At 42.6% G+C, this 25,123-nt stretch overlaps 1 protein-coding gene across 7 annotated transcripts in view; it reads right to left on the bottom strand.

The window, feature by feature from the left end:
• nav2a (neuron navigator 2a) overlaps nucleotides 1-25,123 on the bottom strand; it is a 116,708-nt gene that overhangs the window by 55,901 nt on the left and 35,684 nt on the right. For 3 of the 7 annotated variants that reach the window (XM_028401194.1, XM_028401196.1, XM_028401195.1), the window contains exon 1: nucleotides 16,462-17,298. The exons of 2 other annotated variants lie outside the window; for them this stretch is intronic. In XM_028401194.1, coding sequence (XP_028256995.1) covers nucleotides 16,462-16,680 — 219 coding nt within the window. In that variant the 5' untranslated portion in view covers nucleotides 16,681-17,298. Of the gene's footprint in view, nucleotides 1-16,461; nucleotides 17,300-25,123 lie in introns of those variants that run through there. 2 more of the 7 variants (XM_028401193.1, XM_028401197.1) reach the window with 2 other exon arrangements.

The raw sequence follows: 25,123 nt of genomic DNA on the forward strand, positions 1-25,123 counted from the left end.
GAATGACTTTCCCCAGTGTGAACGGGGCCTTAGTGAGACATTTCAGGTTCCTCTAATCTCTTTTTATCTCCACAGATCGCTTAATTTTTGGGTCATGTTTGCTCACATATAGGCTAAAAGCTGAATAAATTCGAAGTGCACTACTCGCCTAGCACCAAACTGACTCGCTAGCTGATTAAATTAGCAACTAGCAGGTGAAGAAAATTGCACATTTACTGGCTAAGTTGCAGAATGGGGCTGATAGCGAAATAATGACGATAAATGTTGGCCTTACAACTTTAGCATGTTAGCTGCAATAATCGTAAATGGCTTTGACTGCCCCCCTAGTGGCCAGAACACTCATTGCTGAGCTGTGATTGGTTAATCAGGATTTATACTGGATTTATTTTATAGGATAAATTATCCACTTGGGCAAGACATGCAAAATGTAAGGCACTAATAAAGCAAGTATTAATAATTGAACAATCCCCAGTGCATCTTAGCATCTAAGATAACTTAGCATCCCACCACAGACTAAATGAATCAGACAACATCAGTCAAATGCATGTAAATTAAAGACTATGTAAATAATTGAAAACATGGGGTGGGGGGGAGACTGGAATAATCTGAATCATGTGTGTCCCACCACACAGTTATTGGGGCTTCTGTGGTTTGTTGCTTGAAGGGCAAAAGAGGACAAGTAATGGGTGATGGGTGAGGAAGGAAACATTTTAATAAGCTGCACAATCACTGAAGTATTGACTGCATATTGACTCCATGGCAGGAAAGTCTCTAAATCAGAGCAAGCCACTCTAAAGTATGTTGAATGGATAAGAGAGTGACATATATTGCTAAGTGGTGGTATTGTTACATCACAGGAAGTCCATGTCCATGTTGTTTTTTAATAAATAATGTCAAATTTATACTTGACTGTCCTGTAATGCTCCATGTCTGAGTCCTCACAGTTCAAAATGCCGATAGATATGTGTGTTCGCATCACAATTCTTTTCGATACTCTAGTATCTCCATGATTCTTGGGCATAACTGTATTGCACTCACATCCACTTGTCAACACTGTGAGACTCATCTCTATGATGTGCAGACACACAGCTACATCTTCAAAGAGGGAAAATCCCTCCATTCCCAGAGACTCACAGTAATCCCAGAACCCTCCCCCTGTGGGATTGGGGGTCTTTTTAGGAGTTGTAAATTAGTACTAGGGTCAGGGACATTCCCGTCACCAGTAAGCAACATGACACTGACTCATTCACACTGTCAGGGACACATGGGAACTGTCATGTGTGGTCTGTGGAGGAAAACTGGCATCATGCTATGAGAAGGTGTCATATTCAGATTCTGGGGCCTGGAATCGAGGAAAACGGAAAACGTCATTTTGTGGATGCTAATGCTGAGGCTAAAATACGGCCTACAATAAAACATGTACCCTAATACTGCACACACACATAAACAGTTTGCTAAACCTTGACATTTACTCATGATTCAGTAAACAACAATCTGTTCTTTGTCAATTCATAGACTGCATGAAAGCTTGGACTTGTATTCACGTTCACATAATAATATCCCATTAGTCCTTCAAAAATGACACATCATCAATTCTTCAAAGCCTGTAACAAGCATCGACGATGAGTCACCTGCTCTCACAGCTGCATCTTTTCTCTCTCCCTCACATAATTACACAATTCTGCCTCACATCCAGCATCCCTGCTGCCTCTGCTCGCTGAGTCACCGGCCTGATGTGAGATGCCTACAGAAGGGCACGATATGATGCATACAGGCTGGGTAAGGACAGAAGGGGGGGGGGGGGGGGGTGTGGAGGGTGAGGGGGCAGCCGGGGCATCAAACTGGGAGAGTGCCCTTCAGCTGAAAGGCACTTTCTGAAGATTGAAGAGTGATGATGCAAAGAGTTTAGGAAACGTCAGACCATACGGAGTTAAGCTGTCCTGGGCAGGTGTTTGTTTGTGAACTTGTCAAGCTATCACTCAGCTGAACATGTTTTAATACTTTCATGATGGCTAAGAAGAATCACTTCTTCACTTAGAAGTGAAGAACACTGCCTTCAAGAGTGAAAGTGTGTGTCAGACTTTTTATCTTATGCTGTGCTTACCCTCACTTTCTGACATCCCCCTATGAATTTGCTCCATAAAACACAGATGCAAAGCATTACGTATACACAGCTGAATAAAACGCATACAACAGCACACATTTTCACCCAGTTTCAAATAATTTCATAACTGCGTGTTGTTTTTTTTGCACTTGTTGGGTATTTCTAATTTAAGTTCAAAAGCCAGTGGTTACATTTCTCAAACTCACACCAACCAGCACCCGTCAGGTCTGTCCATCGGAGCACACAGTTCTCACATACATCGACTGCAAAGCAACAATTATGTCGATTACCTCGGGACTATTATCCTTATTATGTTCAGGGCTCACTAAGCACCCTAAAAAGCACTTAACACGCCATTATAAACTAATCTACCAACGTAAGCAAGAACTATTAAGAGAACACAGCAAGACCAAAGCTGCTATAAAGTGCAATCTCTCACTCGAGGCTTTCATACGGAGCCAAGGTTTAAACAGCTCTCGTTATAAATCAGGTAATGGCACCGAGTGCTGAGTCTACAAAAGACAAGCTCTGATAACAAGAGATTTCTTCTACCTTCTCAAAGAAAAATCTACCTTTGAACGTCAAACACACAGAGAGCTAAGATGAAGGCTTCTTCCAGTAACTGTGTTTAGGACATCCAGGGCTTTATAAGGCAGAACTTAATCCCAACAGTAAGCTTCCATTCCTTCATTTTGCTCTCAGAGAATGCACACACAAGAGTCCCTGCTGCTGTCAGGGGGCTTCTGTAATAATTCCTCTCTGCTTCTGGAGATCTACTCCTGACATGTCTATTTCAAGCTGACCTTTTCTCATAAGTCCCTTCAGTTAATGTCTCAAACTAAACCATGTATCATTGCTTTATTGTTGATCAACAGGTAGATAAGTTAGGATTCCTCCAACTTTAAAACCTCCACTTCATTAACCCTTTCATTCCCCCTCTGGGGACTTACCAGTTTGAAGTTTTCACAGGAGTACCGGCTGTAGCTCCTAACTGGCACCCTGAGGCCACCATAAGCTGCCATGTAGCAACTTCATTAAAAAAACAAAACAAAACAACTAATCACTTAAAATCCAGAGGTCCAAAAGGCGAGCGGGCTCTGTCATAAAGGTTGGACAGGAACCACGCCGTCTGATGACTGTCTTTGTCCCAGTAACATCTCTGTAACAGCATCTGTCTATAGGATCTGGACACACTTCACTCCTTTACTTTACATGCACTTGTTATCTGTCCCACTCCCTCTGTCAGACTGCTTCACAGTGAAGCCTCAGACATTCTGACAGTTTTAACCCCTCTCTCTCTCTCTCTCTCTCTCTCTCTCTCTCTCTGGGTGTCATTCACTCTGACTCAGATACCCTGACTCAGTTCCCTCTTCTGCCACCAGAAACATAAAACCCAGAAAGGGAACTTTTTATTTTTGGCCACTCTATATTTTAAGCTAATTTGAATGAATTCCAACCATATAGCCTGAAAAATCTGTTTTTTTTTTTTGTTTTTTTTTACATGCGTCTTGGGGGTTGCTGAAGTTGCATTCTGAACTGATTCATTAACTGGAGGTTTTTCACTGTAGATATATTAACCACAACATATTATAGTCTACACATAAAAACACATTTTAAAGTCTCCTTCTTACTGTTTCCCCCCAGCATCAAAGACAGATGGTGTAAATGTGGTGTATGTCATCCCTGTCATCTTCCCGACTGACAGAACACTTTAGTGTCCTTCCTGCACACCTGGTGCTGTACATTACAGCAGACGCCCACACACACACACACACACACACACACACACACACACTGACAGTAAAGAAACATGGGAGGTCTCAGGTGTCAGGTGGAGGCTTGTACGACTTTTTGAATCCTGCCATCATATTATGTCACCAGGTGATTAAACTTCAACCAGTAAAGTTATGTACTGACATCAGCACTGTCCAGCTTCATATTCACACACAGACATAAATTCACACCTCGGAGCTGCCCAGGAGAGCACACACTCTTTATAGGTGAGTTCAGTTTTCCTCAAAGATCATTATATAAGCACTTACGCTCTTCAGTGTGACATTTGTACAGACATGGTAGCACACAAGTTCAAACATGTTCTATTTAAAAAATACATTTAATAATTTTCGTACAATCTTTGTTGTAGCTTCACTGACCCCTTCGGAAACCTTAATTTTAGGCACATTTTTTGCTGGCGCCACCTCCTGCTGCTGACTCTTCAGCACCTCTCCGTGCTGCTGCAGAGTGTGCAGGGTGACATGTGGCAACATACCCCCCTCTGACCCAGGCTGGGCTGGGCGAGCAGGCAGATGGCTGGTGGGAGAATGATGGATGGACCTATGGATTCATTCACTCAACAATCTGAAGGAAGATGCTATGAGGGGGGGAGCAGTGGTGCATATATAGGTGTGATGATTGTCTCCCACTTATTAACCAGTGTGTTACTTTTCTCTGTCACATCTCACCACCACACTGGTTGTCAATGCAGGAAACTCCTTCAGCTTAGATGTGAGAATCCTCATCTGCACGACTCTCCGTAAGCACTAGGAGACACAGACAGATGGCTTCTGAGAAAGCAGCATCTCTGGTCTGTATGAGGACTACAGTCTGCTCTGCCAGCTGCTCATGGTGTCACCCATGCTCTAAAATGTATATTTTCCATGTCTAACCTATCTGCGGCAGCTTCCTCTACCTATAAACAAGACAAAAGTGCAAGCAATTCATCCATAGAGACTGTGCAAATGTTCTTCCTGCAGTAATTATACCAAACCAGCAAACATGTGCATCCTGCTTTCTCTGTACAGCTGGGCTGCTGCGTCCTTCTTCATCTTTGCCACTAGCAGGATGGTTCTTGGTTTGTGGGGCCCTTGGCAACCCCCACCCCGTTCTACACACACACACAAACTCAGGCCTCTCAAGTGGCTTTAGCCCACAGAAAGCTGAAACAGGCCAGCTCTAAATAAGCCCTCATGTCTCTGCTTGCTCTCAGATTGGCACATGAAAGACATGTGGCTTTGTGAAGCATGGAGGCCATACAAGGCACATGGTAGACAAAATGACTTGGCTTGGACTCTGCATTTTAGAGCATGGGAAACACAACCATACAGCAGAAAGCCAAAAAAAAACAGGGAGCATGTGTGACATCTGTAAATGTGATGTTGTGTAGACACAACAGGTGAATGCACAACTAATTTGCCAAATTTAAACCAATACGCTGACAATTTCACCGCATTTTGGAATACCCAGATTTGGTGCTTTGGTTGCTGCACAGTTGCACACAGTAATGGCAATGTCTACCAAGCAGCAACTAATCCACACAAATCCTAAAACACGCTCCTGGATGCACATGAGGGCACGACAGCACAGCGAGTGTCATTAAAGAGGGCTTTCTGTAGCCAGCAGTGTATGAGGGAAGAAGCCAATGCAGGGACAGAACTGATTTCCCTGCAGATAAACCTCTGATGCTGCTGCCTTGTGAATAAAAAAAGGTATGGTTCAGTGCAGGGGATGCATACTTTGAAGGCTGCTTTTGAATATCCATTGAGTTACAAGTGTTGACAAGACTGTGCCATTTTCAAGGCTCCATCAAAATGCAGCTTGCACATGAAAAATATAATCTATTATAGACGTGACTGTGTGCCGGTGGCTAAGGATTACACGTTACAACCCAGAGTAAAGTGACAGGAGCGGCTCTTTGTGACCGAACAGAGTTCATCCTTTGTAGAGTGCAGCGGCCTTGAATTGACACATACATGTGCAGTATTGGACATTTACAACTACTGTAAGATCATGTACCAAGTGATGATGCTGCCTAATCTTTAAATTGCTCCAAAATGCTCCACAACAGGTGTTGTTGACAATCATTTGACTAATCAGCCAGATGGATACAAAGGTCTGCATCCAAGCAATTGGTCTCCCTATTCTATTGAGATTTTGTCTGCAGGTTAATACTAAACATCCTCTCTACTACAGGCTATGACTAAACTTTTTTGTTTGAAGAAAACAACTGAATTTACCTTGTGAATACGAGATAACCCCTCACAGATGGATATTAGCAAAGGGATAACTGATTAACAAATAAGAAGCTAAAGAGATGCTGCAGCTTCTGTGAGAGTCAGTCAAGCCTATAATTGTACAGTGTTATGAACAGAGATAAACCATGTGACAACTCTTTGCCCTTTTTTGCGTGCTTGCATCCCTCTGACTGAGATTGACCCCATAAATCATGCATTTGATTTACGCAACTCAGGTCATTTGTTGACATAAGAAGCACAGCAATCACACAATCAATACAATATTAAAATAGACAGGATTATAGACATCGACTTCATAATAAAAGGGAGGGTCATTCCTGTAAGTGCGTGCACACAGTTATGCAAGCCTTTGTCCATCTTGCCCTTTCCTTTTTTATAAACACACAAAAAAAATACACACTGGTGCTCTGAGACAGCAGTCTCCTGTCAGTCATGCGTGTGTAGGCTAGCAGTGTGTAATTAAGCTAGCCTTCTTATCAGCTCATCTGGGCTCTGGCAATAACCTCCTCTGCCTCCATCTCCCCTTCCTCTCTGGGCTCGTATAAGATGCAGATAAGAGCCGTGGCTGAGGGAAAAAGAGAGCGAGAGAGAGAAACAGAGAGAATATATATATATTCTGTCTGTGTTATTAGTAAACCCAACAGGGTGTTCATTATATAAATTGACTTTTATTAGATGTGCTGCTTCCTGCTTTTATCATATACATCAGCTATTATACAGCTGCATTTTCTCTCATTTCTCTGCACCACATGACCTATCTGCACCTGACCGGCCCTGCACTTTATCTCGGCGTCCCAGATCTTGTTGAATATTTACCACCTCTGTGGCATCGTGCTTATATCACACCAAAGAGTTGACAACAAAACCAAGTGGAAGGCCTTTTTTTCCTCCTATAAATGTTTAAAATGTGAAACTGCATACAAAAGCCTATGTGCTGCAGAGCTTAGGCCTGTTTTGATTTTCCATGCAGACGTCAAATTGACACTAGTATCAGGTGAGAGGAAAATCTGGGATGCATGCCTTCAGCACTTTTCTCTCATATTAAAACTCCTACTACTAATCCATTGCAATCTAACACCATAGCCACTCTAAGGCTTTAGGCTGATGAGACAAGCATTTCTACTGGAATATAAACACACCGTGGAAAAATCCTAAGTGAGACTGTCCTGAAGCTGCAGCTTCAGGAAAAAAAAAGAAAAAAAGGAATGATATGTGTGTGCTGTCAACAGCAGAAGGATGCCTATAAGGCAATTTCTGTATGCACAGAAAATTACTGAGAAGTACAATTTTTCCACTGCCCACTGGTTGTCTGACCTTTGCGATGACCTGAAAGTGTGTTAGCCTACCAGTTTCATGGTGAAATTATTCTGCTCCCAGCGGCACAACATCAAACTCATCTTGCTTCATGCAGCTTCCTTCCTCAGAGACACCTGCCACACATTGAGGAGGACTGTCGGTTTCCCCGGCAGGCCCACATATAAGCCATTAGTACAGAAACTGCACTGTAGCAGTTGAGTGACAAAGTTAAAAAAGAAAAAGAATCCAAGAAGGGGATATCCTGAATGAGTGCACCATATAGATCCAGAGAGAGAGGTAGAACTGCTGCTTGCTTGAGAGCCACCAGGTCTCTGTATGCCTGCAGGGGGGAGGCTTAGTCCCTCCACAGCTTCTAGCCTCCAGCTCTCTCCTCCCACTCTGGTACATAGAAGAGGGAAAAATAAACGCAGTAGGTGAAAGGCAAGAAGAGCTCCACAGCCACCGCTGCTGCTCTGAGACGCAGCCAAACCAAATGCAGCGAGAGCAAGAGGAGGAGGAGGAGGAGGAGAGGGAAGAGGAGGAGTGGAACCCCCCCTGCCCACGGCAACACATTGTCCTCATGCTCTTCAATGGATCAGCGGTCATATGGGGAGGTGAAAAAAGAGAGAAGGACAGACCTCTTAACCCTACTACCACCCCTCCCCCGACAGTTGACCCATCCATGACAAATAAAAATGAAGAAAAAGGACAAAAAAGGGGGATGATCAGTGCACCCCACAGGAGAGACTAAATAGTGGGAAGTTCAGAGCTCAGAGGCCAAACCACTCAAAACTCAACGCTGCCTGTCTCCTTTCTATTTATTATTACTTTAACCAGATTCTCTGCTGTCTGTTTAAAAAAAGCCAACTTTTATTTTCCCCGACCATAGACGAAGCAGTCTGGTCTCTGATCAGCCATCACCCACAACACATAGCAGCAGCTGCATGCGTGTATTTATGTGCATGTGCAGAGTGGGTTCATACACTAAGCATTTATGTATGTGTGAGTGTGTGTGTGTGTAAGGGACTCCGTGGAACAGGATGCCTTCCGTTTGAGCGTTTTCCAAACCCCCTGTGCACACACACACACACACACCCCACCACTGACCACAAATTACAAGCCGAATTTGAATTTTGGGAAAGGCCCAAGATTTGCAGAAAGTTCCCACAGTGAAGGGGGGGGGGCTGATCACTTCCAGCAGGCTGAACAAAAAAATGACTTATAAAGCCATATGAAACAATAATACTGAAGCCGTGAAGACAGTATAAAGTAATGACCTGTGATATTTTTCTTCTTTACTGCAAAAAAAAACACAAGGTAGGTGCAACTTACAGCAGTTCATGACAGCTTTTATACCCAGTGCCATTTGGGAAAGTTATGTTTTCATTTGAAATTCACCACAACCTATAAGATGACAGCTGCAACTGTGAGTGAATTTCACAAACAAGACACAGAGATTGGCATTGCTGGGGGAAAACCATCACTCTGAAACCCATCTAATCAGCCAGCCACACCACTGAACCATCAGTCTCCCATTGCTGCTAACCGGCATTGATTTAATGACATTCTGACTCTACAAGCAGAGAATATGTCAGTATTTAGGGCTTGTGTTTAACAGTTTTAGGACGGGCCTTCAACAAGCTCATTAAGTGCGGCCGCAGTGAATGGGCAGAGTATGGTTCCTTTCACATCCCCAGATAAACCTCAGTGTGTCGGGCACAATGGGGGGATAACCCCTCTGTGGAGGGGCCTTTGTTTTGTTGGACCCCCACCTCTGAGGATCTTGAAGCTGGGGAGGGAGATTGGGAGGAAAGTTGGAGGGGGTGAGGGGTGGAATGGACCTGCTGCCTGCGTTGCTGTTCTGTTAAAAGTCAGGGAGGGTGTTGAGGGACATATGGACTTGCTGGGGACAGAGAGACACACACAAAAGAGGACAGAGGTCTGCTGTGGAGGCGATGGACTATATCTGTCATTTGTCTTTTTGTCACATATTTAGTGTCATGTAAAGCTGACAATTCATTTCACATCAACACTGCTGCTGCACATTAATAACTACTGAAGGTAGTTTTGATCATATAAAATGATTCCAGCCATCTCAGAGGCACCTGCTTCTGCACAACTCCAGAGTATTCCAAAAACACAAGTGGGTGCATAATGTTTGGTGCTTGTGACATTTCATCAGACAGTGGGTGACTTGTGGGAGCCCCAGGCCTTGAATTAGCCCAAATTTAAGTGTACTAGACTGTAAAAGTGTTTACTTCTTCTGTAAGCCACAAAAGGCTGTGGAGATTGGACTCGCTTTTGGAGCCAGCCTTAAGTGGACACTCAAGGATGTGCAGTTTGTGACACTTATGCATTAGCTTCATTTTTTAGTCCCGGAGGATGCTGCTTGGTACATAAGTATCATCATATGATCTCTGTGGAACACTCTGACTGTCACCATGCTGGCAGCATCACAATCTGCTTCAACTCCCAACACAGGCAAAAAGGTGAAGCCGAGGCAGGTGGGAAATCATAGAGGAGAAAGCCGTGAGCAAGATTACACTAAAATAATTAAAACAAGTGAGGTATATAATAAGTTTTCACCATCAACAGAGACCAAACATGTTTTGGTTCCTGGCTGTAAAACTGTTTATTTCTGATTTAAAGTTAGCCATTTTAATATGAAGGTCAATGATTGACTCGCTTTTGTAGGCAGACTCGCTTTTGTAGGCAGCCCCTAGAGGCCACGGGTGGAACTGCAATTTTGAAAATTTCAGCATGGGCTTCATTTTTCAGCCCCAGAGTCTGCTGCTTGGTACAGATCTTCAGCCACATATAACAGAGAGCATCATTTACCACAGCTGACAGACACACAACCATCTGTAAAGCTTCAAACGAATTTAAACAAGTCCTGTGTGCAATTTTCATCACACGATGCAATGAAAGCATCAGAAAATCTTAATATATGACATTTAAACTGAGTGCATGCTACACCGCACTCTGTAAAAAGCAAAGAAAATGTCATTACAGTTATCTGGTGTCCAATTTTAAAACTGATTAGATCATTATGAACGCATGCATGCCATCTGGCCCGTCTGCCATAGCTTCCAGCTGAGGCCACCATGGGCCTCTCAGTTTGGAAAAAAAGGTTCTCTAGAAATACGGAAATGCACTAGTTAGAGATGACAAATAAAATGTAGGTTTTTATAATAAAACTTAAAGCTTTGAAAAATCCTGATTTAACAACAAATAATCCCTAAAATGTCTCTTGTATGCAGGTGACTTGCGTGCCAACTGAGGAAGTGCAGACATACAGAACAACAAACACACATATGAATACATACACACGCATTGTGAATCCATCCAAGTTAAAATCAGCTTGAGAAACTCCCTGAAGCTGCAGGAGGAGTGAGCTGAATGAAGGGATGTGGAAATCTGTCATCTTTTCTTAAGCAGGCAGCTTTGACGGAGAGTCAAGCAATATTTCATCGCTGTTTTTGCGCCTATTTACACTCAACAATCACATCAAACTCGGAGCACAGCTGATAATCGACAGACTTCTGCAGCTAAAGGCACAGCTTGAATTAATCAGCTGTGCAGCTAGGAGATAAAAAACCGTATAAAGTTTACTGTGCAATCATCTGTTGCGATACAAATGTGTGCCTACAGTATTTAGGGCTTCCACTGTGGTTCAGCTCTTCCTAGCACAGGACTAAGACGTCACCGGCTCTCTGCTGGCACCACAAAGGTCACAGTGTTATCCAACCAGTGTCTCGGCCCTGTGTGACCTTGGACACGATCCTCCAGGGAGGCTGACTTCAGTCCCACTGACCCCTATACCTCCCAGCCTCTTTTCCCTTTTTTTCCACACTGCCTTTTGCTTTCAGACAGAGATGAAACTGATTGCGTTAGTCAAACCGCCTCTGCAGCGGCTGATTCCCCCAAGGGGGCGCCGCTCACAATGACCCGTTTGTCTGCACCAACGGACTCCTTGTGACAGCTAACGCAAGGAAAGCAGAGCAGGGGAGAAAACCAAAGTGAAGCGGGCACCTTGGAGGGAGATCAATGAAAGGATGTTGACTCAGGAGGAGCAGATGCCCGGTCTTAATTAATATGGTTATATCCTCAGCCATGACCTCACGCAGGAAGGTGAGGGGACGTCCAAGCAGGAAGTGGAATCTGATCGAGACACATTAGGCAAAGATGAGGTCATTACAACTGGAGCCGGCTGCACATGGTCACAGTCTCCCTCAAAACCATAAAGGTTCATTATAGAATACTAAAAATACTATAATAAAAATTACATCTGAAATAATTCAATTAATTGATTTTCGTTTTTTTAAACATCAGTGTTGAACATCAACATCATATCTGTCTATTGAGTTTCTGTGTAAAAAGGTTAAACAGAAATTGTTTAGTAAGAAACCTCAGGCAAGTCATTTTAACAATGATATTAGGTCAGAAACATGTCTTCATGTATCAAAAATTAAATAATTGTCTAATTGAAAGAAAAAAATTATTTTTGTAACTTGTTTTTAACTAATACACATCCACTACACACTCTGGAATAAAGTTGGATTTTGTAAAACTGTTCAGAAGCTGAAAGCCCAGCTCCATCTGCAGACCATTTTTTGCACCTCTCCACTCTTTTAGATAAAAACCAGACTTCATCCCTGCTGCTATCTCACCATCTGACCGCACTCTGTCGGTGCCTGAAGCCTCAGTTGGTATCGGAGTTGTCAGTTTGTTGCAGGCCAGCCTGATGAATCTGCACCTCTGTTTTCTCTGAGAGAGGACACACAGGTGTGTTGTTGCTCTTATCAACAGCAACATGGGCTTCCTCCTGCCTGACGCTGATAGTAATACATGTGGGCGAAAACCTCTTATCTCAAAAGTGTCAGCTGTCAGAGGAGAACTGATTCAGCTTGACAAAAACATTGATTTGGAAATTGTTTTTTGGGGGGGGGGGGGTGACAGCAGCAACATTTAAAACCAGAAGCTGATAATGTACCCAAGCTGCTTCCATGAGGATCACTCACACGACCTAACAAGACACATCCCCCTTTTTTTTCCTGTGCTCTTTGTATGAACTCCTGCAGTCTGTTAAAACCACAGTTATCCCTTTCCAACAATGAACTCTCCAACAATGAATCACTAAAACATCCATTAAATCTGGCTTTAACTTGCAGTGCCTCGGAAGGAGACACATGTGTATGTGTGCTCCTTTGTCATGGTAATAAAAAAAAGGAGCAATATAGTCACCCAGAACCCCCACGCCCAATCTGTCCTCCTCTGAGTGGGCAGGAGGGCATTAGCAATCCAATGCAGCAGGATGGCGCTTTCACTCTCACCTGCTGGGTGTTCAGGAGACTCAGGCTGGATGTAAGAGCCATAAAAAAAGTCATTACTGCCTTTCACAGGATGCTGGGGAGGAGGGGAGAGAGTCAGGACATGAGAGATCTCTCCTAAGGGTCAAGTGAGACAGGTTTTAAAGGTTGATGCTGACATTTACAGACTGAAGAAGAACTAGAAGCTGATATGAAACATTTTCTGCTATTGTTCACCTTTTTTTTATCACACCCTGTCACATGCTCAGAGCTCTGTTTGTGTTTTTCTATCTTATCAGGGTTTAGACCATAAAGTGACAGCATGACAAAAAACTACAAATTATTAACATTACCAAGTCATTTTTAAATGTCTTGTCAGACAGTGAAAGGTACTTATTACACTGTCCCAGGTCCTGAGTAGACATCTTATAATTTCTTATTTCGCCTCACCAGCAGTGCAGGGGTCATTATAAAACAACAAAATGGCAGCAAACTGTAACATCGGGTAAACAAGAACCACTAGCTGTTCTTTTTTGATCAATACATGGAACTTTAAGTGCTTATACATTTTAGCAAGAAAGTACAGACAATAAATAAATAGATAAATACATGAATAAATGTCTATGTTTTTAGGTCTGGTTTTCAGATAAATATCAGCCTAATCTCCACTCCTGTATTATCATCAATCAATAGTTTGCCATATTAAGGGTCATTTAATTAGCCTTGAATGTATAACAATAAAAATGAGTTCACACACATCGCTGGGTGTGTACGTTCACGGTCAAAGCAATTCCCGGAATGAAATTACACTCAATTTACATAATTCAAATTATGGAATTCATAATCTCGGGCAATTACACATCTACGAGAAAGGAGGAAGCTGAATTAATGGAGCTCTGTGTCACCGATCACAGTGATGATTTAATAATATCCAGGCTGAGCTCTTCATTTCATGGCGAGGGGAGTTGTGCCTAAATTGCAGATCCTGGTTTATTTACAAGAAGAGGGTCTGGGTAAATATTAGCAGAGGTATCCGGTGACCCTCTTCACCCGTGTCTTTATGTTTTTATGTGATTGGAATTTAGCTGCCAGGCTGAGATGAGCTTTTTGTAATGAGTCTAATAAAGCAAGCCATTATTCAGAGTCCGCCTTAAGCCTTTATCTGGATAGATACTTATTAAGATAGTAGCTCCTTATCACACAGGCACACAGACAAATCTCTCTCTCTCTCTCTCTGGGGTTGTGTATCAATGTATTGAGTAAGCATGTGACTGTGTGTGTTTTAAGTGAATGTTTTAAAAAGTGGGTGAACTGCATAGCATCAGATTTTTTTTTCAAGGTCTCCTGCAGTGAAAGCAGCTTTCAGAGATTCTAGTTTAAAACCTTTTTGCTTTTCAAAGCTGTAGCTAAGAATTAATGAGCTGGCAACAGTGACGAGTTGGTTTACAAAGATGGAAGGAGAGAAACACGAAAGGGGAAAAATAACAGAGACCCAGAATGAGAAGGAGGTCGGAGATAGAACCGAGCCATTAATAATGAATAGAGAAGAAAAGACGGTGGCCTTGAATGACTTGAATGCATATACACATGCTGCTGTGATCTGTGAATGGAAACAGGTGCAAAAGAAAAGTCCACCACTAGAGGGCAGCAGAGTATCTGTGCAAGGTGAGGCTCTCAATAAAGGCAGTACATGATGGAAGGTTAAAGGTCAGAACAGCCTGTTAAATCATTTGAGAAGCACAAACACAGCTTCAAATCCCATTCACACATTTTCACCTTCACAACAGATAAAGGAAATAGTGCCAGACACACACACACTCACACACTCACACACAGCAGCTACTTTCTTCCTGCCTGTCTGGGTATCTCCCCTCCTGCTTCTCCTCCTGCTGCTCTCACTGCATTATGGATTACACTTTGTTACAGGTGTACACAACATGTTTGTGTGTTTAGTGCCAACTAGGCCACAAAGCTGGATGTTTGGGAGGAGCACGAGCCACAGCGACACTCTGCCATGACTTCGCTAATCCCTCAGATAACCACTGACATGCTACGCTAGTACGTCTGTATCTGTGTGCAGCAACTATTGCCTCACCTTGCACCAGCAGCTGCAGAAAAAGTGCCTGCACCCAGCTGTTTGAATATGTTGCTTTTGTTTTGACATGGATAGTTTTAGAAACAGCTCTATGATGAATACATGAAGTTAAAGATAGAGTAAAGACAGGCAGGGATAGATACACAGTATGAGCAAGAGGGAAGGTTCTCCTTGTTGAGAAATGACTCAAGCCTCAGCCCACTCTCACTCATGAATGTTTTGGGTTGAAATGTATTTGCTGCTACTGCGGGTGCTAAAATCTATTTCTACACCAAGATAGATTTTATTGTTGTTCTGCTGTTAAAAGTTTGTGCTTTCAAAACATGTGGACTCTGGACCAGAAGCGAAGAGTACCACAACAGCAAGTTTGAAGGTGATTAGACAAAAGCAGAGTTCTTAGTATTGTGTCTGCTAATTTGAAGGAGCTTATGGAAGGTACAAGAAACATAAGGCAGCCTCAACATCTCAAGAGAGCCCCGTCTCATCTCAGCTTGCCCTCAGAGCAGATTGGGTTCACACTGAGGCCCAACGGAGTCTGTGCACAGTACTCCATCGAGGGTTGGACCTGCATGAAGAGAGTTCAGAGTCGACACCTGCAATTCTGCCTCACAGCCCTTCGTACAGTTAAATCAGTCTCTAGAGGGAGGGCCTGACAGACACAGTACAGAAATGAGGACAAATTCATAAAAGACCTGCACACGTGAGCACTGTCTCTCTCACACAAACACAGTCAGATTTGATGGATTTCAGACATGCAATATCCGCATCACTGCTTCTGGTCAGGAAGGTCAAGGGTTAACGCAGCCGAGGGTGAAGACGGCTGCTTCATCAGCACCACAGGGATGAAAAGAGAGAGAGAAAGCAGGACAGAGAGGAGAGGGAGAAAGTCATGGAAAGTAGGTCAGTGAGAAAACGTGATTAGCCACTAAACAAACGACACCAGCAGCAAACTCGTGCCATGTCCGATGACACTGGCGTCCCATATCTTTTCCTCACACAACCGTCATCGCACTGGATTTGTCTTCTAAACAACAACACGCTGGACGCCTCACTGGCTCTGAGAGTCATGCGTACGATTAAAAACAGGTTGGCAAGCATGCACTTGCTGGCTCACCAATGCACACAAAACACAGGCACACATGCAGCCACCTTATTCCTTCCTCGCTGCCTTACATGGTGTTAGAGCGATCCCTTGCCGTTGCAGCCCTTTGCGTGGGGTTGCTAGGCGCAGCCAATATTTCACAAACACAGCAAAACAGCCACTCTTGATATCCTGCTATGGTGCCATCCTGGACAGCACAGAGACACAGCCTGCTCTCCTTCCAGGAACTTAATGAATCCGGCTCTGTGTTTCTGTTACACTAATCTGAGCCACTGAAAGTATGGAGATGCAGAATCTCTGTATATATGTTTTTAAAAAAATCCATGAGCTGGGCAGGACTAAGGCAATTATTTCTTGTGAAGAAAAAGAAAAGAGTTCCCACAAAGAATTTAGACTGAGAGGGTAAAAAAAAGAGTTTTGGGGGGTTTTAATTGGAGGATATGACCTAAAAATAGCTTTGATTTCTAGTAAAGTGGGACACCACTGTGCAGGTGGGAGTGAAGGTGACTGTTTTACATCCTGACCTGAGTGTTTCCTCCATCCTCTGACTCTGGTGTGTTGCCTCTTGAGGGTCTGGAGCCTGCCTGCTGGCCCAGTGTGGGGTTGTGGGTCTTGAGGGGTGCCGATGGCAAAGCTAGGGCAGACGGCCTGGTGGGGTTCTGGGGAATAGGCAGGGCACTGTGCACTGGTTTGGGTTTGGGGAGTCCTGACTTCATCTTTGTGGCCACCAGGATGGCTGGCATCTTCTTCTGAGCCACCTAATGACCACGCGCTTCCCTTCCTGTCACGCTGAGATGGAAATCCTGTCACTAGTCAGCAATACGCCTCATTAACTCAGCTACTTCTGAGAGCATGGACGTGTTACGCAGACTGTAGAAACACACCTGATCCAGCACGTGATTGAAGTAATGTGTGTGATTTGTCAGTGTCCGGTCCTTAGCTGCTCCTGCTGGATCTCAGCAGGAGGGTGAGCTGAGCTCCCCAACATGCAGTGGAGGGGTTTAAATCCCACCAATCCCACCTGTTTCCTTGATTTAGCTTGTTAATTTGTGTAAAAAAACACCAAACTGTCCTCAGAGTTTCCCTTTAAGAAATGTGTCCAGAGGAAAATTTCATTCTTCCAAAGAGAGAAAATCAGAAATCCCACTCCTCACTCAGAGGAATCCCCAGTTGCCTGGTGGCAGATCAAGAGCGTTCCCTTCCATCTATTTCCAGTACCGAGTAAGAGTCAGTGATTGTCTCCTCGCCCACAGAGTCCTGTTAATTACTCCATCGCTTCAGGATGACAGGAGGGGAGAGACCGGGCTTCAACAAGGAGAGGAAGAAGAGAGAAGGGAGCAGAAAGTGAGAGGTGGAGAGAAAAAAGGCAGCAGCGACACAGCAACCTCTTGCTCCAACGACTGCTCAGGCTGTGACTGAACACGCTGACTGCGCTCTGACTCTGCTGCCTCTCTCTCCCTCACTGGTAAGTCGTGGTTAGCAGCAGGTGTGGCTTAGATCAGAGCTGACATATGTGGAGAGAGGCTCAACACATTTACAGTGTGCTCTCTCAGTCTGTCTCTCTTATCTCTGTACATCTTTATTTCCTATTATGTTGAAATTTGTGAAGCTATTTAATCTCATTGTTAGTTCATTGATAGACAAGTATCTCAATGGGTCACAGTGAGGCAAATACTTCCCCCTGCATTCATGTGGGTTATATTAAACAATATAAAACTAATTTGCAAACATCCTTAGCTTTGTTTTATGAAGGATTTATTTTTTTTATAGGAGTCAATTTGTATGAAGCCAAACATCCCTCTCAGTCAGACAGCATTCAGACGTTTCCAGCAGGTCAAAGTTTCCACTTTTCCTGAGAAATGTTTCAGCCTCTAATGTAAATATTGGCAGAGTTCCCAGAAGATGAACCCTAACGGTTTTTGTTGATCCCCTGACATTTCCTCCAGCACCACAACGAGGTTGACATTTAAGGTTTGGAGTAAGATTTCTACATGACAATAAAAAGGGGGGTGTTGTGAAACTGTGTACATCACAGTCACATCAAACCTCCCCTTTCTCCCCCTCTACTGACTCCATTAAGCCACATTTTCTTTTCTTTTTTAATTTGTGGATGGCCAATTAGTGTAGTCGTGTCAGATCAGCCTGACTCCCAGCAGGCTTAGTGAAGCTGCTGAGGCGTTGACTCAAATCCTGCTGCAGAACTAAAGAAAAAAAAATACTAGAACGCCAGAGATTTGCATTTTCTTTTCTTTTTATCCAACGCTGGCTAATTTAGGAAATATAAGCAAGAAATTTGTAGTTTAGACAATGTTTTGTACTGCATAGTATGGATGTTAACCAAGATGAAAAATCTAAACTCAAAACTATAATTATAATAATTATAAATGCAGTGAGTCAAAAATAAAAGACCACTGAACAAGAAATGACAAACACATCTAAAGGATGCATTTATATGAAGATGACTGTAGTGATAGTATCCATTAAGCTAGATCACAATACCAAAAATGTAATAGTTAAAATGGACCCTTTTCTAAATTCCACCAAAATGTCAATAAATCAGATAAAAGTGTATCATTCTGAAGATGCAATATTATAAAACTATATCAGCCAAGATGCAGAGATGCTGCATTATATACTGTATGCATTATATAGTATATGGTTTATAGTGAAAGATTTGTTTATGGTTCACAGAGACAATATGCCTGATACAGCAGAACAGATGAAGGAGTTGGAAAATGAACGAATGAATGAATCTTCAGAAAGCAACTGCCTCGATTTTAAACTCCTGGATGAATGTCTTCACACACATGCCAGATACCAGCAGATAGCGGCTACAGTAACACAGGGTACTGAAAAAAAGAAAGCAAAAGGCTCATTGCAGAGCTTTGGGTTGCTGTCTGGACCCATAGTAAAGTGACCAAGCCACATCAACCAGTGTTGGAGCTTGTTAGGAAGCCTAGGTAGGACTCCTAATATGTTAAACAACAATGTAGTTGTGCTTAAATTCCATCCTCTTTGGAGCCTGAATATCTGTAGAACATGAAACTGATCAACAACTTTTTTTCTCTGAGAGACCATATAAACTCTCCACCTTTCTCCATCTGTGCTCAATCCAAACCAGACAAATCACCGGAGATGTCTGCAGCAGCTTTAGAGATGTAAGAAGACTCTTCAGGATTCCAGTTCATGTGAATGGATCATCTCATTCCATCCTACAGTAGCTTTGGGAGGTGGTGCGACGTTTACGCACACATGCACACACACACACACCTATAACATAGACATTATTAAAGCAAGATTCAATCCAGAAGTGGATGTGATTAGTATGTTAATCTTAATCCTGTTATATTAATCCTAAATTATGCAAATACTAATATCTGATTAGGATTTAGTGTTGTGCTGTGGTATGGTGTGTGTGTGTGTGTTGTGGGCGTTATACTCATGTGAAGCTGCAGGTCCAGATATTTCTTGTGATTAAACATCTGTACATCCACTTCTGTTTAATATTTCTAGTCTGAACTCAGTTTGAATAAACAGTGATGCAGCCTTGAACCTCACTGACTGAACCTCAGATATTGAATTCTATCTCTGACTAACCTGAGTGCATTATACAGCGAATAAGTCAGCCTGCATAATTCATATCAACAGCAGATATATCTGACCCAATAACTGGTGATGACTGAAAAACCATGAAGCCTTCTTAAATTAAAAACATATCCTGACATCATAACACACCAGAATTCTATAGGAAAATACATTAACCCCACCCGGCTCGTCTCAGACGTCACTCTCTGAGCTGGAAAATGGAAAAAAAAAGAGCAGACGTACAGCACTATAACAAGGGAAACTTCCATTATTTTCCTACTGTCCTCTGTGATGCTAAACATGTCCCAGACCGTCAGAACGCAGCACCTCACAGAGAAGGAACAAAAACATCATATGAGATTTATGCAGCAACCTTTGAAGATACCTGATGACAGTCCAGTGCAGTCTAATAATAGAGCCGGATTTGGCAGTAAATGGGCGGTATTGACAGTAATAACTAGGACACCCACTGCTTTGCTCTGCTGTATGTTTATACTATATTTCTTCTTGGAATAATAAACATTCATGTGGGGTAGATGGTGGGTGTTTGCTGTGCGCTCTGTAGCTGTGTCCACAAAGATAATATATGTGAGCTCCAGAGGCAGCGCCGCAAATTATCAATATCTAACTATGAATTTATACTTATGCCATGGTTTTTGCACCATGCCTGTCTGAGAAGGGGCATGTTAGTTTTGTTAGTTCATTTATATATAAATAAATGTTGATTTATGATAAAAGCATTTTCTTTCTCATTTTATTGTTCAAGGTAAATCTGTAAGTTCTCCAATATTTTAGGCATGTTAGCATTTTTGGCCAACTTTGTGTTTAGAGTTAAAAAAATAAGGCCAAGTACTTTGAATGGCCACTGGAGGGGGGCTCCCAAAGATAACACCCTCAAACCTGAATGGCTGTGAGGTCTTAGTGTGGATACACATATACTTCATGTAAGAGGATACAAATGTCAGTTCACATGTAGGCTGGAATTTGCAGCATCAAATCTTTGGTTTTTGCTCTGCTACAATTCCTGGATTCAAAACCAACATGTCAATATAAACATGAAATATGCAGATGTATGCATTCAAACACAGTGATCCACCTCCTCTCTGTATTCTAATATTTATGCATCATAAATTCAATTGAGCTGCATGCATACACCCACACTCACACACAGACTGGCTTTGCTGATTGTTTTCATTAGAAGAGTTAGCCGAGCAGAACAAGTGGACTCTCACTGACAAGAGCTGTGCTAACTGGAGCAATGGCCTGACATTTCCACCGTGACAGCAAAGGATCTACAACTTGACCTACACACTGGTCTACTTCCTCTCTCTCTCTCTCTTACGCACACACACACACACACACACACACTCATACACATACACATGCATGTGCATAGTTATTTACGATAATGAACAGTGGCAGTGCTGTAAGGCTGGATCGGAGGGCAAAAAGGAGCTGAGCCCATGAAGCCCAGCAGGGCCCTGGCATGGCTCGATTGACGCTGGTTAACACAACACACAGTGTCAGGACAAACACACACAAACAAACGACACCATACATACAACTGTGCAGATTCAACACAAATCAGCTCAGGGGGACGAGAGCAGAACAGGCCTGGAGAGGGAGGAGGGGGAGGCTGTGTTTGCTTTGGACACATGAAATGAGACTATGAAGATATATGGGTGAGAAAATTCAGAAAGGAGAAGAAGAGAGTGTGTGCGTCGGTTTGGATCCTGCAGAGAGTGTTTGTGCCCTTGCCCAGCTCCAGCTGTGGCACGTATGTGTGTAATGTGTGTCTGTGTTAGTGTGAGGTTGTGATATAAATGGGGCAGAGCATGGTGGGGGAGTATCCTGTCACTTACTTGTCATGTGTCACCTACACAGGTCATCACCCTGAGCAGAGTTCTGTCCCTCTGGGGGGGGGGGGGGGCAGCACACACACACACACACACAAAACACACACACATTAACAAGTCATTTAATCTCAAGTTCAGTCAGAGCCTTGGAGAGGAAAAGTCCACTTTTGTTTTGTAATAACTGGGATTACACTGCACTCACTTTGGTAATTGCTGGCATCAGGAGCATGGAGGCACCGCTACAAACAAACATGTAACACAATGCAACAGTCGCTCATGAAAACCATGTTAATCATCAATCAACAACCACATGGGGGTGAACAATTAAGTCAACACAAAGCTCGCAAAGCTGCAGTTCCTAGAATGGCCACTTGGGGTTTGGTTTCCAACTCTCTACAGACTGACATGGTATCATTTTACAGTACATTTACAAGCTGACTTTTTATGCATAACGACACTAAGAAATACCACTGAAATTATTTTTTAACACATGAACAACACTGCATCTGTTTATCTTCTGTGCATTTTCTCTATTTTATAAAGATGAATATAAGGACTGAATAAAGCTGATATCTGGTGTAATATCAAAAATTACAAATCTGCTCCAACTTAAACTAAGTTGACCAAAAACAATATAAAATAATTAAATGGTCACAAAAAAGTAGGTTCAAGAGCAAACACACATTCAGATCCTCAAGTCGCCACAAAAAAAGCACAACACAGTAATGCATACAAAACTAAAATACATGAGCAAGCTCTCTCTCGCACACACAGTAAATGCACACGCAGACACAGACACACACTCAGACAGTGTGTAAAAGCGAGACAGAGGAGACAGCAGCACCCAAACAACAGTCTCCCTGCAGTAAACTGGGATGACAGATAAGGAAACCAGGGAGAAGTCATCACGGCCACAGCTCCGAGGTGTGTGTGTGTACTATGTGTTTGTGTCGTTGTGTGTGTGTGTATGTGTGTGTGTGTGTGTGGGTGGACATGGGGAGGGAATCGTGCCATGTGATATGAAGACCTACTTTATTTATCAGAGGATGAACATTTTTGGAGATGATAGGGAGAGAACTCGTCTCCCCTTGTACTTCTTCATGAACTCTGCATAATTAAACAGCACTAATCAGGCTTTAATAGCTCATTTAACAGCTATTAGCTAAATGTGGAATTACATATGAGCACATTATCCTGGACATTTTTTTTTAATCCCCAGAAAATTACTATACTATTCCATGTTAACATTTTCTAACACTGCTTTAGCCTGCCCTTACTCAACAAAGAAGACAGACATAAATATTATATGAACGGATGAGGGTGAGGAAAAGGACAACTGGTGTCTGAGAGCATAAATTAGATTGTTGAACCCTGCTGATGTAAGAAAGTGTTCCAGGGGATATATTTAATGTTGGTGAGTCAATATTAGATGTTCTGACCTCCTTTATGCCTTCCAGTGTTCAGGAAAAAGTCCTGCTGAGAAGATGCTGCGTGGCCTAAATATCCCAAACACCAGCCCCCATACACACACACCAGCAAGTGACATTCAACTACATCAGACGGTGTTCCTTAGTGGAATAATCAATATGGGTGAGATTAAAAATTGCACCATGTAACAGAGTTGCAATAAAGCAGCCGGTGTAAAGTGAGCCCCGGGCCTAAATAGCAATTACCCCCCAACTGCTATGACACAAAACCACTTACAGCTTTGTGACGAAATAAGACGGAAAAGGGGGGACGGCTGAGGGCAGACACGACTTTGGAAACACAGAGGAAGAGGAAGAGGTGAGGTGAGGTGCAAGAGAAATAAAGGTGAAGTTCAAAATAAAAAAAACAAATGGATGATGGATGACAAGTCTTTTCTGTACCTGTCCTTGTGTGATAAATTACTACAAGACCCAGCAGCCACTGAAGGAATATTGGATATCACATGCATCAAATTGGATTTTTTTTTAGATCCACATATACATATACATATACATATACATATAAGTCTATGCGATGTGTTTAAAACTTGAAGCCTCTGCCATGTTAAGTTTCATGAAAGAAAAATGTAGCCATTCAAATTCTTGAGCTTTTTGTCATAGAGACAACAACTAGAATGTACAAAGTTTGTTCTGGCATATTTCTGCCTCAGCAGTGTATTCACATGGGAATACACTCCTTATTAGCAAGTCCATACATGCACTGAGCCATATCCTATGAAACTTTCTAAAGCACATTTACACTGCTAATGGCTCATTAGTGCAGCAGTTTGAATGCAGAGTCTGGAGGAAAACAAAAGGCAGCACATTTTCTCTAAAACCGGGCCTCAAAAGCTTCTGTAAAAAAAAAGCAGTTTGTATTCAACAGAGCATTAGTAATAGGATGTTTGTTGATGCATGCAATAAAAAGCATAAAATCTATCTGGGAAATAAACATTGATTCTGATGTATGTGCATGACCTAAACCCCTTTTTTGAAAGCCGACATACAGAGAGGCTGCAGCAAGTTGAGCAAACTGGGATACTGCCAGACGTAAAACATGAGCTAAAGAGAGCAGAGATCATCATCAAATAGGACTGCAGTTTTAAAAAAAAAATGTAAATAGTGCTGGAAATTTTGTGCCAGTTTATTGAGGTGATTGTTTGCACTGATGCATTATTCATAGCAAAGCTACAAAAACAGGAAGAATTTGCATGTTCCACTGCACTGCAGGAGGAGGATGTGTGACGTGTCAGCCCCTTCCTGCCTGTGCTACTAGAGATGTGTCTGCGTGGACTTTTCTGTCAGTCTCTACTAAGGATACACAGGAGATATGTACAGGAGGAAGTTTATGAAACTTGAAAATATCAGATATGATTGTTGCAGATATAAAACTCAGTCGACAATGTGAGCTGCTCCTTTAAAGAACAATAAAATCTAGAGTGATACCTCACCCGAAATCTGTCTAATATTAAACACCTGTCCACTCGCAGGCATGAAAGAGCCCTGTAAAAAAAATTAAAGCAATGGGCAGCACAGGCATTTCAGTTACAGTGAATATAAATGAAAGTGTTTTTCAACCTATATTTTAACTGACAAAGCTCACAGCAGGAGGTGAATCCAGTGAGATCGTACAAACAAATAGTGAAGAGCCTGGGGTTTGGCTTTGGCCTAGACATCTTTAAAACTGGCTTCATCCACACACATGAAAACACACAGTCAGCCATCTGAAAGCCAGGGCGTTTTTTAATGAGAAACTATTCAGTATGTGTAATTATGTAAGCAAGTGCTATTGGCCACATGTGCCATTCGGCACAAATCACCGTGTTAATAAAGTTGCGGCTGAGTTCAGCTCCAAACATTCCAGCTACAGAAAATAAAAATGGAAAGGAGGAGGAGGAGGTGTCCCCTCTCCAGCACACCTGACACATTTCCTGGATCCCATACATGTTCAATAATTGATTGAATCCTCAAGTTTTTATGAGTGTCTGACTCTGGTTCAGTTTCCATAGAGATCTTCATATTGTTATATCTCTGTACACTCGCTTTATCACACATATTTCTGCTATTCTATGTGCTTGCAAATTGAAAACTAATGTGTTCTTCTTGAGCCGCTCATGAAGCAGTTAGGCCCACCTCCCACTTATAAAAAAAAGATTGCCTCATGTCGTCTAGCAAAATTCAGTGTTGGTCTGTTTGAATCTTTATCTAGCCAATTCATCACCATATGACAGTTCAGAAAACATCACTATGAATCACTAACTCTAATCTTTTCAACAGCA

Source organism: Parambassis ranga, chromosome 3 (genome assembly GCF_900634625.1).
Source record: "Parambassis ranga chromosome 3, fParRan2.1, whole genome shotgun sequence".
In the NCBI taxonomy this organism is placed as follows: Eukaryota; Metazoa; Chordata; class Actinopteri; family Ambassidae; genus Parambassis; species Parambassis ranga.